Genomic DNA, 15912 nt, shown 5'->3' with positions numbered 1-15912 from the left:
AGTCCTCTTATGGCCCTCCAAACTGGGCCTTGGAAACCTGCCTCTAGCCTATGACACTCCCAGTTGGAGCTGTCACCTCTTCTGCCATCCCAGCTTTGAACGCAAGTGCAGTGACCCCTCTCCAGCAAGCGGTGCTGTGGGGACTCAGCTTAGGCGACAGCCTCTCAGCTGTTCGGGGCACTGTCTCCTGCTGCCCAGGGCTGAGCTGTCCTGACGGCACTACCCGGAGCAGAGGCCACCCCGAAACCATCATCCAGAGTCACGAAAGCCTCCTGGCTGCTGTCCGGGTCCCCTCTGCAGCCCCGCTCCCTGACACACCCGCACACCCTTCTGCAGAGGAGCATTTCACGGGGATCAGACTGGGATCCTTGAAGGGGCTCACTGGGGGGGAGGGGAGGGGCAGCAGGCAGAGCTTGGCCGCAATAGAGACAAGAGAAAGATCCCACCAAGGCGCGCCTCTTTGCAGACCCCTTGCCAGCAGCAGGACTGGCCTGTCTCCCCTCCCACCCCCCTGCCCCGAAAACTGGAGATCCTGGAACCAGAGCAGACCCAGGCCTGAGGGGTTGCCTTCAGGTGCAGAGGAAGTGGCTGAGCTATGAGCCCCAGGGGACAGGATCCCAAAGCCACCCGCAATTGGCTGACACCCTCCCCTGTCATCACAGAGCACAAGACCCTTTAACTCGGCTCGGCGGCCCCCCAGCCCCAGCCCCAGTCTGGCTCTCCTCCCGCCACTGACCCACACCCTGGGTCCTTGGCCAGCCTGCAGCAGGACACTCGGCCCTCCTGGGGGCCGGCCCCAAAGCCACAGCTTTTGATTTGCTTTCTGACAAGGAGACCACAGCCAGTTCCCTACGCTGGCAGTCGGAGCCCACACGGTTCTAGACTGCAAATCCAGTTAGGAAGGACTTTTTTTTTTTTTTAAGTAACTCATCCCAGGCTGGGTCTTCTTCAGAGCCGGCTGTGGGTTTTGGCCCCGGCGCACTCTCAATCAAGACCGAGGGCTCCGCGCTGCTCGCCTGGACGCGGCTCGGCATCCCCTTCCAGATCGGCAGTCTGGAGGCGGCTGCCAGGAGCGGGAGGCCGCCTGTCAGGCGCAATTACAGCCAGCTCGCCCGCCCCGGGGCCCCGCCTCGGTCTGCGCGAGGGAGGAAGGGAGGAAGTGAGGTAAAGGGCATGGGGTCTGCAGGGCCCACCCACCTCCTGGCCCTGCATGTCCAGCCCAAATGACACAGAAAATGTTAAACGGGGTCTGCTCCCAGCTGGGGGTTTCCTGACCCCCAGAGCAGCTGCCCTCCCACAAACCCCACCTGGCTGGGCTCTTCTCCTGCATCTCCCCTCCCAAGCCTCCCCGCAACCAGGCGGACCCTCGCCCAAACGCACAGAAGGCCGCAGAGGGGGTTTGATCCTCTTCCTTTCAGGTCAAGGGCAGGGCCTGGGGTCGTCTGGAGGCAAACCCCAAACTTCTTCCAGAACCTAGGAATCCCCACCCCAACTCCTAAATGGTCCTTGAATGGTCCTGGGTCCAAAGGCACAGTTCCCATCTTCTTTCTGCAATGATGCATGGCTGAGGCTGCCTCCACCAAAAAGCCTTCCTGGACTACTCTGGGCCCCGACCTTCAGCTCTTGATCACATGCTACCCTGACACTCGGCTAGTGAGACCCCCCAGATCGCTGAGCATGAGGTCTGGGTGCCTCCAGTTCCCAGCAAGGAGCCAAGACAAGCAGACTGCTCTGGGGCCACGCAAGGTGGGAGAGAGGTCACAGTGTGGCACATGCCCCAGGGGCACCAAACCCAGGTGGCACCAGGGCACTTACCCAAAGGCCGGCCTTGGCCATCCTCTCTTCTCCACCCACCCACCCCCACCACGAACACAACCCTGCAGGTCCCGCTCACCTCTTCCAGGATCCCTGATGCATCCTGCACCTGACACGCCGTGGACATTACACATGCAGGAGACGTAGCAGGAGGAGAGAGCACAGGGAGAGTCACCGTGAGTGACAGGGACTACTAGGCCGGGACCCAGCGGAGCCCAGCAGAGTGACCCCCATCCACATGGTCGCCCCCGCCCCCAAGCAGGGACAAGCCCCGTGGGCACACCCCACAGTGCCTGTGAGGAAAGATTCCTGCAGGCTGAGGCCCGGGACCTGCCAGGAAGGCCCAAGCTCAAGTCCAGAGTCCAGACACCTCACAGGTGACCGGAGACGGGAGGGTGGGGGCAGGAAGCAGCTCTAGGGTTGCATGGGCTGATGAACTCGGGAGATGATGGGATCCCACCTGCGTCCCGGGGATGAAGGGTACAGAGGGGGTCGCCCCTGGGGCCGGCCGCCTGCCTGGGGACAGGGGGTCCAAACCCAGTGCAGAGGCCACGCCTCAAAGCTGCAGCTGACTCTGGCAGAGGGGGTTTCCCAATTCTTTAGAGTTGGGGTGCTGGCAAGAGAGCGACGTGTGAGAGCTATGTGTTCCACGGTGACTGCCGGAGAAGGCGAGGGGGGTGCAGGGAGAAGGTCGGGGAGCCCCCGGATCTATCTAGGAAGGGAATTGGGCAAGAGAGGAGCATGGGCAGGGAGAACGGTGCAGCCCTGAGCTCTGGGAGCTGCAGCAGGCCGGGGAGACCCTGACACTGTGCCACCCTCAGTCAGAGGGACCCTGGGCGTCAGCATGTCTGACAACAGCTGGTGACTCTGACACTGCTGTGGGGACCACACAGGGAGGCTCTCTGGGCCGTGTCCACTACCCTGCTGCCCTGGCTGCACCTCACAAGCCCAGCACCACTCTCCAGGCAGATGAGAGAGGCCTTGGAGCCACAGGAGTGACGGACAGAAGCCCACCGGGGTGGGCTCACCGTGACGAGCACTTCCCTAGAGTCTGCAACTCTCAGATGCCTGAGCTGGGCAGGAACTGGGCCCCTCCCCCCAGGCACCCACCTGGACCCTCCTCTGCAGGGGTGAGGGTGGGAGGAGATGGCGGGTTAACTTCTGTTGATCACAAGTAAAAAGGGCAATGAGTTTGAAGGGGAAAAAAAGATAAAAACAAGACATACCTCAAAACCAGGAATATGGTGGATGGCCGGCTAGCGAGAGGGAAAGAAAGCACTGTCAGTACTTGTCACCCAAAGCCCCCAGCACCCTCCTTTCTGCCCTGGCCGGGCAAACATATTCCACGGGACGTGGAATATGGCAGAGACCAACCCGTGCAGGGAGGCCCAACCGTCTTCCTCTTTGGAGGGGTGTCTGGGAGGGCGACAGCTGTGAGTCGATCCTCACTTGACACACATGTCTCACCTCCACCCGGCTTACATACAGGGTTCATGTCACACAATGAGCAGGTTTGAACCTAATCTCGCACGGAGCCCCTATTTTTTTTTTAACAGTGGGGACGTCCCTGGCTCAGTCACACAGAGCACTAGGATCAAGGTATGCCACCCTACCTGTGCCTCCACAGACACCCCCAAACCCAATACAATCACCCCCCTCAGCTCCGTCTAGACCACAGAGGGCCTCCTGCCAGAAACCACATCGGGAGGACCCCAGAAAAACACAGCCAGTGGCTGGCCAGAGGCTCCAAGGCGGCCAGTGCAGTCGGATTCCAACACTCGGGAACATCCCGGCCAGGGGCTCAGCAAAGACGGGCAAACCAGTGTGAGCAGAGGTGGCCCCTCCGGGTCCCCCGCAGACGGTGGTCCCTGGTGGGAGGGAGCATGCTCGGGAAGCCTCTTCTCTTCGGGGCACAGCCGCTGCCTCACCACACGTCCCCACCCTGTGCGGCCAAGCCCGGCCCGCCAGATCAATAGCCACAGGAGCCAGCCTCACCTTCTTCCTCTGGATGAGCTCAAAAGAGGCCAGCAGCTCCCCCGCAGGCTGGCCGCCCCTCGTGAGGGGGAACCAGGCCAGCCGGGGCGTCCTGTCGAGACTTGGCTGGCAGATGCAGCGTCCCAGAAACTCGTCGGCACCCTAGAGCAGGAGAAAGGAGGGTCAGCGTCCCAAAGAGGTCTCAGCATGGCCCAGAGCCATGTCTAGGCGGACACTGAAGGTCTGAGTGTCAGGACAGGCCCTCTGGGCGGGGGGGCGGGGAGCGTGGCCCCGTGGCAGGATGTGAGGATGGAGCCAGGGCTGTGTCCCCACAGTGCAGACGAGCCACTCCACGTCCCCCACAGGCAGTCACAGCTCTAACTGGGGGTGGTCGTCCCAGATCACCCCACACCTCATGCCCTCAGCTGTCCAGGGGGTGGACATGCCCCCACAGGCCTTTGTATCACCTCTTCCTGTCACCTTCAAGTCCTGCTTCCCAGTGGTGGGGGGGAATGAGATCTTGTTCATCAAAGTAAACATAATGGGGATGTTTTCCTCTGCTAATTTCTGAGCTCCCCGAGCCTAGACAAAGTCCAAACTCTGTTCTGGGCACTGAAGAACCCCTTACACATCCCCTGCTCCAGCCTGCTGGCCTCTGCCCACTGCCTCTCACCACAGGGCTCTTCCCAGGGGCCGCTGCCTCTGGACCCTCAGCTGTCTCTTAGCCACCTCAGGGTCCCACTGCTGCGGGGAGTGGAGCACGGGATAGGACCAGGCAGGATCCCAGGGCCACCTCATGTCCCTGCTGGGGTCATTCCCAGGGACCTTCAGACACACAAGCAAAAGCCCCTTCCACTCAGCCTGGACCCCAGCTCCAGCACGGGGAGGGGCCCAGAGCCTCATCCAGACCATTGTCCTTTAGTTGCATCCTGGAGAGGCCATGGGGCGGACGTCCATGGAGACCCTGGGCAGAGCTGAGAGCCCTGGCACTTGGGCAGTGGGTGTGTGCCCGCCGGGAGGGGAATCACTGGGCTTTACTCTCGGTGAGCAATGGCCTCTGTGCGCCCCTGGGTGCTGCAGCCTGCCCACTGGGCTTTCTCCTCCGGGGTCCTCCCGGGCCTCAGCTCCCAGAGAAGACACCAGGTCAGAACCACGCCAAGGAGACACTAGGGAGACGGAACTGAGCTCGCACCTGCAGCACCCACTTCTCCCTCCTGGCCCTCCGGCCCCAAAGCGCAGGTCTGGTGCCCGGCCCTGAGCTGCCCGCTCACTGCAGGCAGCTTTCCTTCTGGGAACACTCCACAGGTCCACACTGTCCATCGCCAGCTACAGCCCACCACCTGGAGGGCCACCCTAAACTCTGTTCCCTTTCTCTGCCCCCTGGCCACCACACATCACAGAGTGTCTGGCACCCAATCATGGCGGTTGTTTGGAAACATTCACCAGACAACCTCCTGCCCAGTTCATCAACCCCCCCCCCCGGCCACATGTCAGATCCACTGAACACAGACCCTCCTCCAGGAGCGCCTGTTCACACCCCTCGTCCCCCAGCCTCATCCACCCTTGTCCTTCACCCCATCTGTCTTCCTCACACCTTGCCTCTGCTACCCTCTGCGTCCCCCCCATCACCCTCTGCTGCCTGTTTCCTTCAAACACCCCAATCCCACCTTCCCTCCATTGTCTGGGTTTTCCCCACCTCCGCCTACCCTCACAGTTCAGCCCAAGATCGCTCATGCCCCCATCCCTTCTCTAGAACCTTCTAGAACTGCAGTACCCAATATCAGAGGCCACTAGCTTCCTGTGCTGCTTAACATGTTGATGCTAGCACACGACACCTGTGCTTACACTAGACTCTGGTTTGAAACAAACTGTGACACTGGCATCAACATACTAAAAGTGGGAAACGGGTTGAAAGTGAACAACATGCAACATTCTCCTCTGTTGCTGGGGTCACGCATCAACTGCTTGGGATTCACAGGCAGGAAACAGGTCCCAGGTGGACAGCACCTGGAGAGCGGTCCATCATGGCAGGAAGCCCAGTCAGAGAGGTCCTCCAAGCCACCGGGGTGATGGCCTGCCTCCCCAAAATCGCCATGGGTGATGTTCAACCCTCCACCCAAGGTCAGGTGCTCCTATAGAGGAGCACATGACAAATGTCTGTGGAGTCCCCCAGCTCACGATGCACCTGGGAACTTTTCTTTTTATTTCAATTAAAATGGACTGGAGCGATAGCACAGCGGGTAGGGAACTTGCCATGCACGCGGCCAACCCGGGTTCGATTTGTCCGTCCCTCTCGAAGAGCCCAGCAAGTTACCGAGAGTATCCTGCCTGCACAGCAAAACCTGGCAAGCTCCCCGTGACATATTCAATATGCCAAAAACAGTAACAACACGTCTCACAATGGAGACATTACTGGTGCCCGCTCGAGCAAATTGATGAACAATGGGAGGACAGTGGACAGTGCTTCAATTAAAATATTATTGATTTGCGAGGCTGGAGCGATAGCACAGTGGGTAGGGCATTTGCCTTGCACATGGCTGACCCGGGTTCGATTCAAAGCATCCCATATGGTCCCGTGAGCACCGCCAGGAGTAATTCCTGAGTGCAGAGCCAGGAGTAACCCCTGTGCATTGCCAGGTGTGACCCAAATATATATATATATTATTCATTTGCTTTGGGTTCGCCCTGCAATAGGAAGCTCAGAAGGCCAACTTCCTATCTACATGTGTGAGCCTGACAAACTCACCCCCAAGTTCCAGTGCCCAGGGTTAGATTGTCCCCGTCTGCCCTGTCTATGGCCTGGGACCCTGTACGCAAGGCAGAGGCGGAGAAGACCCAGGCTCCAGATCCACAGCCACATGCCTTTCCCTGGCCTCCCCCCTCTCCCTGCCACAGCCCTGCATGGTGGGCAGCAACCCACATGGGATTTCTCTAAAGTCGTGTTAACTGCCCCAGCGCTAACGTGGCCAGAGGGCACCCCGCACCGCCATAGGAGTGCCTCCCCCTGCAGGGAACAGGTTGGGAAGGACGAGGCACACAGACTCACGTAAGTGTCATGGTCGTACAGCTCTACCACGATGCTGGGCGGCTGCTCTGCCACGCTGGCGGGCTCCCCAAAAATCTCAATCTCGTAGAAGATGAGGGTCTGGTCCCAGGTGGGGTTCAGCGTGTTCTTCACCACCACCGTCTTCTGGCTCTGGTGCAGGAAGGAGACGATGGCGTAGGGGTCTGCACGGGGCCAGCAGCAGGGAGGAAGACAGGAAACAGCAGCCCGTGACTCACTGACTCACGTGCAGCTGCTGAAGAGACCTTCAGGGAGAAGCCCTGCTCCCCGAGGCTCTCCCCCACCTCCCAGGGGGCCAGCTGGCCTGCAACCACAGCGACACGGAGCTGGGGTCCTCGTGAGAGACCAGCGAGATCCAGATAGCAACTGTACAAGGGTTCCTCCTTGAGCTGGACACCTGAGGCCAGGTCCAGATGGATGGATCATTTATTAATTCATACCTTCACCCAGAATTACTGAGTGCTCACTGCATGCCGGCCCAGGGGCAAAGAGCTGAGAATATCTCTGACATAAGACTCCGTGCATATAAGTGTAAAATTGCCATTGAAGGCTAGCTAGAAGGCACCAGGGAGTTTGTGAGGACGAGAGAACACAGCACAGACATGAGGCATCAGACAGGTACGTCTGGATCTGAAAACTCACACTGGCTGCAGAATACACTGGGGTGAGGTTGCACAACGGTTAGAGCACATGCTAAGTAGGTGTCCAGTTCTGATTGGATCCCCCACACCACATGGTCCCACAAGCATCACCAGGTGTGACCCTGGAGGTCCCCTGAGCAACATAGAACCCAAGTAATGCCACATCTTCAGGCCCAGGCATTGAACTTCAGCCTGGTTGGCCACAAATCTCCAGGAGTGGATCCCAAGCAATGCTTGAGAGTTTCCCAACCTACCACCCCTACCCAAAAAAAAGGTGACTGGAATGGGTAGAAGTAAATACATGGAATCCAATAGTGAGGTTACTCAACAATCTAGGCCGAGATGCTGGTGACTTACATGGACACAGAGCACCAGACTCGAGAGCAGAGTAGCAGTGGGTAGTGTGGGAGGAACCCTAAGGCCCCCCCTAACCCTCTCTGCTGCCCCCAAACCTCTCTCCAGCCTGCCAGCCCCGGTCCCAGCCTCCATAAGTCATTCTGTGTGCTTTGCCCCCAAGGGACACTGGAGTCCCCGGAGAAGGTTCTAGAGTAGTCTCACGTGGAAGCATGCAGGAGTCACCTGGAACACTTACACAGACTCCAGCCCCCCCCCTTTCCCTGCCCCCGCCCCCTGCAAAGTGAGATTCAGCAGGTCGGGACCACCAACCTGAGCACCTGCATCTCTAGCTAGCTTCCAGGTAACACTGGGAGGCTGCCTCCAGGAGCCAGACTCTGGGGAGTGGTGTGGGAGGAATTGCTCTGAGGCTGGGTGCTGGCACCAGGAGAGAAACAGCCGTCTGCTCCCACAGGGAAGCTGCCTGGGGACAGACTCTGGCTCACTGCCCTGTCCTGTGCTCCCAAGAAGTCAAGGGCACTGGGCCAGGAAGCTCTGCGCCATGCTAGTGGTTCTAGGAGGACCGCGCCCTTGGTTGTCAGCCACTGTGGGGCCTTTACTTCCTCCGCATCTCCCAGTTCTTAGCCCTGCGGCTCTGCAGCTGCCCTCACCTTGCCACCTTAAGGAAGCCTCAGCACAAGCAGGCAGGTCCACCTCAACATGGGACTGGGGTGAGGGGAAGACACGCCCCCTCCCCCCGCAAAGGGAAAAGGAGCCAGCCAGCTCCCTGCACACTAGGAAAGCCGAGGAGGCCAAGTTAAGAGGTGTGAGGGGGCAGAGAGCAACGGGAAGGTCACTCTCGAAGGATGGGGGTGGGTGTAAGATAGGGTCGCCCGAGATTCCCGGTTTCAGGGTGACGGGATCTATAGGAGGTGGGAGAAGCGTAGGTGTGTGCGGGCAGAGCAACGTTGAGCTTAGCTAACACCCCACCATCCCCACCAACTACAACCCAGCCCTGTGCATCAGCCTCCCGGTGCAAAAGCCCGTGGGCTGGGTGGACCCTGGATGGCTTCTTCCTGGAAACCGGGCCCAACCTTGATTCTGCGGGGTCAACAGGGGCACCGCGGGGCCTTTGTTCAAAGCAGGGGCTGGGGAGATGTGCTCACCACGTCTGCCTCCCTCCGTGCCTGTTGGAAGCATCCCTGGCACGGGGCTCCCCCTTCCGTGCACCCGCCCAGGCAGGGCTGGCCCCGATCCCTTCCCCTCCTGCCCCTGGCAGGGCCCAGCGGCGTCTGTGCGTTTAATGAAACCGTCTGGCTGTGATACCATCAGCTCCAAGCGCGGCCGAGAACCTCTTGCTGGTTCCAGTAAGGAAGAGAGGGCGCGTTCCGATAAATAAAACCATATTAGAGAGCCCGCGAAAAAGCCCCTTTTGTTCCCGCCCCCCGTGCTTCCCAAACGCTTTATTTTTATAAGCGCTCGGGCCCCAGGCCGACCGCGTTTACACAAAGATCACAATTGCACATTGTAGCGGCCTTGCACGCCGTATTGGTGTTGGCAGCACCCCCCACACTGGCCCCCGAGCCGGCTGACTCCTTCCAGCAGCCCCGTCAGCGCAGGCAATGAGCTCAGCGCTGGGGACAGGGAGGGGGGGTGGCATTCAAACAAGACTAACCCAGACCCCACCCCCCCACCCTGCAACACACACACACACACACACACACACACACACACACACACACGCCCCGCCCACCCAGAAGAGGAAAACACACAACAAAGGCATTGTAAAGAGCAGGTCTGGAGGCCCCGGGCTGCAGACACTGGGCTACTGTGTGCAGGGGCCTGGCCTCTCCCCGCTGAGCCCCTCAAAAAAAAAAAAAAAGAAGAAGGAAAGGGGGAAAGGGGGAAGGGTTGGGGTGCTGCAGTCAAGTGGTCGGAAGGAGGAAAGCCAGACACACAGACACACAGACACACAGACACACGCTCAGGCAGAGACAGAGGATTTCCAAAGGAGAGGAGGAGGCGAAAAGGCTCACTCTTCCCTGTCTGTGCCCACCTGGGGCTCTCCCAGGGTCCCCACCACAGAGGGGTAGCATCAGACCCCCTCCCCCCCAGGGGTCCCCTTCCACACCTCTGGAACCCCTGGAGCTGAGGCAGAGGGGGGCTCGACTGGAACGGCATGAAGAGCACCAGCTGTGCGTGGTGGGGGGCGGGGGGCGGGGGGTGCACTCCAGCTGGGAACACACACACTGTCTGCCACCTCTTCCCCGTGGCCCCCCCACAGGCCAAGCAGTGGAGTCTCTGGCCGGACCTGATGACTGCACATGGTCTGTCTAGTGAGCTCTGCTGCTCAGACCGTTCTAGAACTCCAGGGAAGGTGCCTGGCTTCTTCATTCGCCGTCTCTGAGCCTTCTCTCCCGCCAGTTCAGGTCACCAGCGAGGGATGTCATCGCCATCCATGTCCTGGCCCTAGGAATGAAGTCACTGGCCCACACTAGCGCAAAGCTGGAAGGCCGGCTTCAGACTCCCAGCTCAGTGCTCCCTCTCCCCTCTGTGGCTGGGGAAAGGACCCTTGGATGGCAGGCAGGCGATAGCAAGTCAGCAAAACAAGGCAAATGAAAAGTTTAATGCAGCAATATTTTCCCTATAAAATTAAAATAAAATGTTTCAAAGTATAAAACCCAGTGTTGGCAAATATTTGATGAAAGAAGTACTCTCCTTTATTGCTGGAAGCAATTCAGCAAGCTTTCAGGAAAGCAATTGGGCAGGATGCCCCGAAAAACACAGAACTGTTTAAACCCTGTTTCCCATATTGCTGGACATCGGCCAAATGGACCGCAAAGCTTTAGGTGCGCTGATGCTCGTGGCAGCCTCTGTGAGGCATCTTCATTCCACAACAGTGACTGGCGGGCATGGGGGCAGATGAGTACAGGGCCAGGAAGACCAAGTATTTGCATGCATTCTTTTTTCTTTTTAATTATTATTCCTTTTTTTTTTTTTTTTTTTGCTTTTTGGATGTTCAGGGGTTACTCCTGGCTTTGCACTCAGGAATTACTCCTGGCAGTGCTTGGGGGACCACATGGGATGCCAGGGATCGAACCCGGGTCGGCCTCGTGCAAGGCAAACACCCTACCCGCTGTGCTACCGCTCCGGCCCTTTTTTTTTCTTTTTAATTATTATTCCTTTGATTCCAGGCAGGGAACTGCTATGTGTGCACAAGCTCTACCATGGAGCCACGTGCAGGGAGATGAATGAGGCACGCTCTGCGTTCGGAAGATCACGAGCACGAGTGGAAAGGGAACACGAGCAGCTCTAACCAACGTGGCTCATGCAACTTATTGGGTGGACAAGGCAGAAGGTGTGTGTTGTGTGTGGTGGGGGGGGGGAGATTGGGAGCTCAAATTCAATGAGTCTCAAGGATGAGGAAGGAACCAGGCAGGAAAGGACTTCAGGCATCGTGCAGGGTCTCAACCACCACCAAGAAGTCTGGGTCCGTGAGCAACAGTCAGTGGTTGGAGGCTGCTTGGGAGAGGATGGGCCGCACAGGGCCTTGGGGGGAGGCAGCAGACCCCCAAAGTTCTCAGGTTCTTTGAAGTAATTCCCACTGCCTGCAGCTTCTACACCAGCTTCCTCCCGCTCTCCCTCCCGGGGGGTCCTTGCCCCAGGCCCCCTCCAGGCCCTGGAGCCCGCAGCTGGATTCTGGCATTCCCAGTCTCTGCCTCGGGAACCCTCTTTAAGTGGAGCGTTTCATGAGCCTCCGGAGCACTTTGGAAAACAGCTCCTTAAGCTCCTGGGGAGAAGTGCCCACCCCCGCCTCTGCCGGAGCCAAGTGAGCACAAAGCTGGGCTTCAATCGCGGGGGTGGGGCAGGACCCGAGTCCAGACAGAGGAAGTCCAAACGCAAGAGTTCCCAAACTCCTCCCAGGACCCAGTCTGGATCTGGGGAAACCAAATCACCGCACCGCAGCGTGACCTCAGTCAGGGAGGCAGCCAGGGGGCATCCAGCCTCAGCACTGGCCTCCCAGGAGCCTGGAGGCCGGCAGAAAGGGCAGAGGGGGCCTGCTTTCTGGACAAACCAGCTCGTCGCCGTAAAGGAATCCACGTCTAGCTGGCCTCCAAACCATCTCTCTTTGGCCTGGTTAGCCAAAGCAACAGGGGGTTTCCGGAGGCGGGGGTGGGGTGGGGGGGGCTAAAGAACAACCTTGGGGTGCAGTGGTGGTGGCCCTGGAAGCAGAGCTGCCCACTCCCGCCCAGCACCGCCGCGGTGGTTCTGGGGTGAGGGGGCAAGTTCCCGGCGAGCGGTGAGAGAGAGCCGGCGGCGGCCGTCCTGCAGACTGCTCCACCCCGACTGACGCCCTCGGAGAACCCAGACTGCACTCGGCTCAGACCAGCGGTGTTTGGGGCCACGGGACACCACGCCCTCTCTCAGCTCACCTTTCCATTCAGAGTGAACGCAGGGCATGTTCCCGACCTGGCGCCTCCTGGCAGGGACACACAACCCCGCCCCACACGAAAGAGGAGTCGTTTGAGTGAAGTCCCACTGCACAGTCCTTATGCCAGCTCACACGCCCTGCCCGGGGTCCCGAGAATGGATCTGCGCGGTGATATCCCCAAGACTCCCCTTCCTGACCAAGTCTGGTGCTATTCGGCCAGTCCCGTGCAATTTCTGAGCATCCCTCCAAATCCTCACCCAGGGAGAAAATCGCAGACACCTGAGAGGAACCGTTCACCGTGTGGGCCAGGGCCGGGAGCCTGCCCCAGCTCCCCCCGCCCCCCGCCAGCCACAAGTTGCTTCTCAAGGGGAGCCCTTGGGGCCACAGCCAGGGGCAGGCGGGCCGGGAGCGGACGGAGCCTCTCTTGTGGACCTGCCCTGGCCCCAGACGGTCCAGATTCACACAGGAGTTTCCTCCCAGAAATGTCTGCCGGTGGTGGCCAGGCACAGCCTCCGGCCGCCGGCCACCCCGAGGTCAGTTCCAGGGGAGAAACTGCTTTGGTTTAGGGTTTGGGAGTGAAAATAAACACTCTGGGTTTGATAGGTTCACCCGTGTTGGCGGCTGTTTTCCTTTCCAGCAGCTGCTCAATCAGCCCTTTCATTCAGAAGCCCGCGGTCGCGGAGGAAGCCCTGGGCAGTGCCCTCAAAGCTCCAGGGATGTTTATTTGGAGGAGGGGGTGGGGCCAGCATGGAAAGTGTGACTCTTCACAGGCCAGACCAGGCCCAGCCTGCTGTAGTCCCTGAGAGGCAGTGGCCCCGGGTGGGCGTCCTCTCCTGGCAGGGTCCCCGGCCAACCTTGCCCACAGAAGGCACAGGCCTTGCACCTGGCCTGCTCCTTGCCACCCACCTCACAGAGCTGCCACCTGCACACTCACCTCTCCACCCTCCCCGCGGGCGATTCTGGCTGCACTGACTTCTTCTTCCCTCCGGGCGCGTTCCCATTATCAGAAAACATCCTGGCAACTGCCCAGAAAGCTGTGGTCCCAGTCTAACAGTCCCTGTGTACTGGGGTCTGCACAGGCTCGGCAGAGGACACTCTCAGGGCCAGGGCCCCCAAGCACAGGAGTGAAATTGCCCCCTTGGGGAGAGCACTGGGAGGCAAGGAACTCAGGGACGAGAGCCTACGAGGGTCGAAGAGAGATAAATGCGGGGAAGGTGGCCTTGCATGAACCAGTAGAGCCTGGTTCAATCCCCGACACCCCATAATGGGGTCTCCTGAGCACCACCAGGAGTGATCCCTGATCATACAGGCAGGAGTCAGCTCTGAGTATTGCTGGGTTTGGAGCAAGTGTGCCACTTCTCAGCTATGGCAACTATGCAGGCAACCTGGCTAACCAGAGTCCCAGTTTCTGTATCTGTGAAAGACAGAGAAAGCTAAACCCCTACTTCATAGGGGGCGTAATAAAAGGGGGCAGGAAATGATGTCGGCTAAGTTCCTAGGTGCAGAGCAAGCCCCTGACTTTAGCTCTTTCTGGCTGGGTGTTCCAGGTACACAGGGAAGACAAAGCTTCTTCCCAAAGGAACTCAGTGGGACAGTGGACAGAAGTGGCAGAGGCGGGAGCTGAGCAGTTTTGACTGAGGAGGGTGGCCACAGGCTGGGACCAAGCAGCTCCGATTCAGCAGTCAGAGGGCACCTGGGCTGTGTTTCAAAGGACAGGCGGGAACTCACCAGGTCAAACATCAGGGACGGAGGGACAGGGAAATAGCTCAGCAATTAAGAGTTTTGTATGTGGCCGACTCAGATGCTGCCCTGGAGGATCTTGGAGGGGCCCAGGTGTCCCCAGTGTAGCTGAACCTGAGCTGAAGCACATCTTCAGGCCTGGCACTAGACTGCTGGACTGACTGGCCAAGAGTCACACTGATGGGGTCCCTAGACCTCCCGAGCACAGCCTCAGAACCCCTCTCAGAAAGGGGAAAAAGAATAGGGAAGGAACGTATGTGAGAACCCTGGTGCATAGAACCATGGAAGAGCCCGGACACAGGGTCATCTAACTCAGTGGGACCAGAGGGAACAGAATCAAAAGGCATTTGGAGGGAATAAAACCAGGAGGGCCCACTGGGTTGAGCACCAAGCGGCACCTGCCAGGCTGAGGAAGTAGAATCTGTCAGGATCCGAACCTGAAACCGGGGGTGATGTCACTGGCTCCGTGGGAGGCAGAGTGGAAGGCAGCAGGGAGGGAGGGCAGGAGAAGTGGGACAAAGCCTGGGTGGGCCGCATGAGCTGAAGAGGAGGAGGGAATGGCTCCGAGAGACTCAGCCACCAGAGTCGGGCAGCCCCCACCAAACTGAGGTGGGAGATGGGGAGGAGCCCTGGGTCGGGGCACGGGGGTTGGGGCGCAGTCACAAGCCACTTGGTCGAAGAGAATGGACCAAGGGGCCCCTGAGACGTCCACAGGGAACACCAAAGATGTGACTGGACATGAGGGGCCCCAATGAGCTAGCTCTAACTACTGAGCTAGAAGGCCCCATCTGTGCATCATCCCTGAAGAAGGGGGGTGGGGACCCCAGGGTCCAGAGAGTAAGCAGTCAGCCCCGAAGTCGGGGCAGGCTTAAGACCCAGGCCAAAGGGGCCAAGCAAAGGGGGCTTTCAGGAGTGGGGGCACAGTCAAGCCAACCAGCAGAGAGATCCGGGAAGGCCCCTTGACAACCAGAAACCCCAGGAGTCCATATACAGCTACACCTCGAGAGGGCCCTGCCCACACAGCCCCCAGGAGCCCATACACAGCCACACCCCTACAGGACCCAGAAAAAAACACCCCCCACCCCACCCCTGTCACAGAAGCCGCACCCAGGCCACCTCCCAAGCTCTCTGTGCATGTTCCCCATGTCACCCAGACGCCCGTTCCACCTACCAGAGAAAGAGTCCTTGTCCATGGCAGGCAGGTCCCGGGCCTGGTACATGTAACAGCGGAGATGGTATCGGTTTCCATCTGTATGAGGGAGTGAAAGAGCGCGCCGGTGAGGTGAGGTGCCCGCCCACAGGACAACAGAAAGGACACACACCTTGCGGTGTGTGGCAGCTGCCACTGGAGGAGGATGGACCCAGTGCTACATCCCAGGGTCAGGGAGAGCAAAGAAGGCGAGGACGGTGGGGACAGCTGGAGTGCGCTCAGCCTGGAACTACCCATCACATGCTTAATCAGATGCTCAGACCACACAGAAATGGGCACACAGACATATATACCCATGCATACACACAAGACACTTACATATACACACATGTATAAGGTACATCACACACAGGTGTGTGTGTACATACACAGAAGCACATATGTGTATGGCACATGTATACATACAAGACACATGCGTTTGCATTTTCATGCACATTAACACATAGAGATATTTTTATGTAAGACACATGTATGTGCATATGCATGTGTATACACATATCAACACATAAACATATATGTGGATGAGACATATGCGTTGTGCATATATATGTATATCCAGGTTGCAAACATAAACACATATGTGTAAGACATGTGCACATACATGCATCTATACATACACACTAATACAAGCCTACAAGGCACATACATGTGCATATACATATGCATTCATATTTTAAAAACACATATAGAAGACATATATCCA

At 58.6% G+C, this 15912-nt stretch overlaps 1 protein-coding gene across 16 annotated transcripts in view; it reads right to left on the bottom strand.

The window, feature by feature from the left end:
- Positions 1-15912, bottom strand: part of DYSF (dysferlin) — a 214406-nt gene that overhangs the window by 72296 nt on the left and 126198 nt on the right. For all 16 annotated transcript variants that reach the window (XM_055122406.1, XM_004609122.2, XM_055122407.1 and 13 more), the window contains 5 exons: positions 15171-15248; positions 6836-7017; positions 3811-3951; positions 3042-3071; positions 1895-1924 (listed from right to left, as the gene is read on the bottom strand). In XM_055122406.1, the coding sequence (XP_054978381.1) occupies positions 1895-1924; positions 3042-3071; positions 3811-3951; positions 6836-7017; positions 15171-15248 (461 nt within the window). The remainder of the gene's footprint in view (positions 1-1894; positions 1925-3041; positions 3072-3810; positions 3952-6835; positions 7018-15170; positions 15249-15912) is intronic.

This window comes from Sorex araneus, chromosome X (assembly GCF_027595985.1).
Source record: "Sorex araneus isolate mSorAra2 chromosome X, mSorAra2.pri, whole genome shotgun sequence".
NCBI classification, from domain to species: domain Eukaryota; kingdom Metazoa; phylum Chordata; class Mammalia; order Eulipotyphla; family Soricidae; genus Sorex; species Sorex araneus.
Note: the sequence above shows the minus strand (reverse complement) of the source record. Positions and strands in the feature narration are given on the sequence as shown.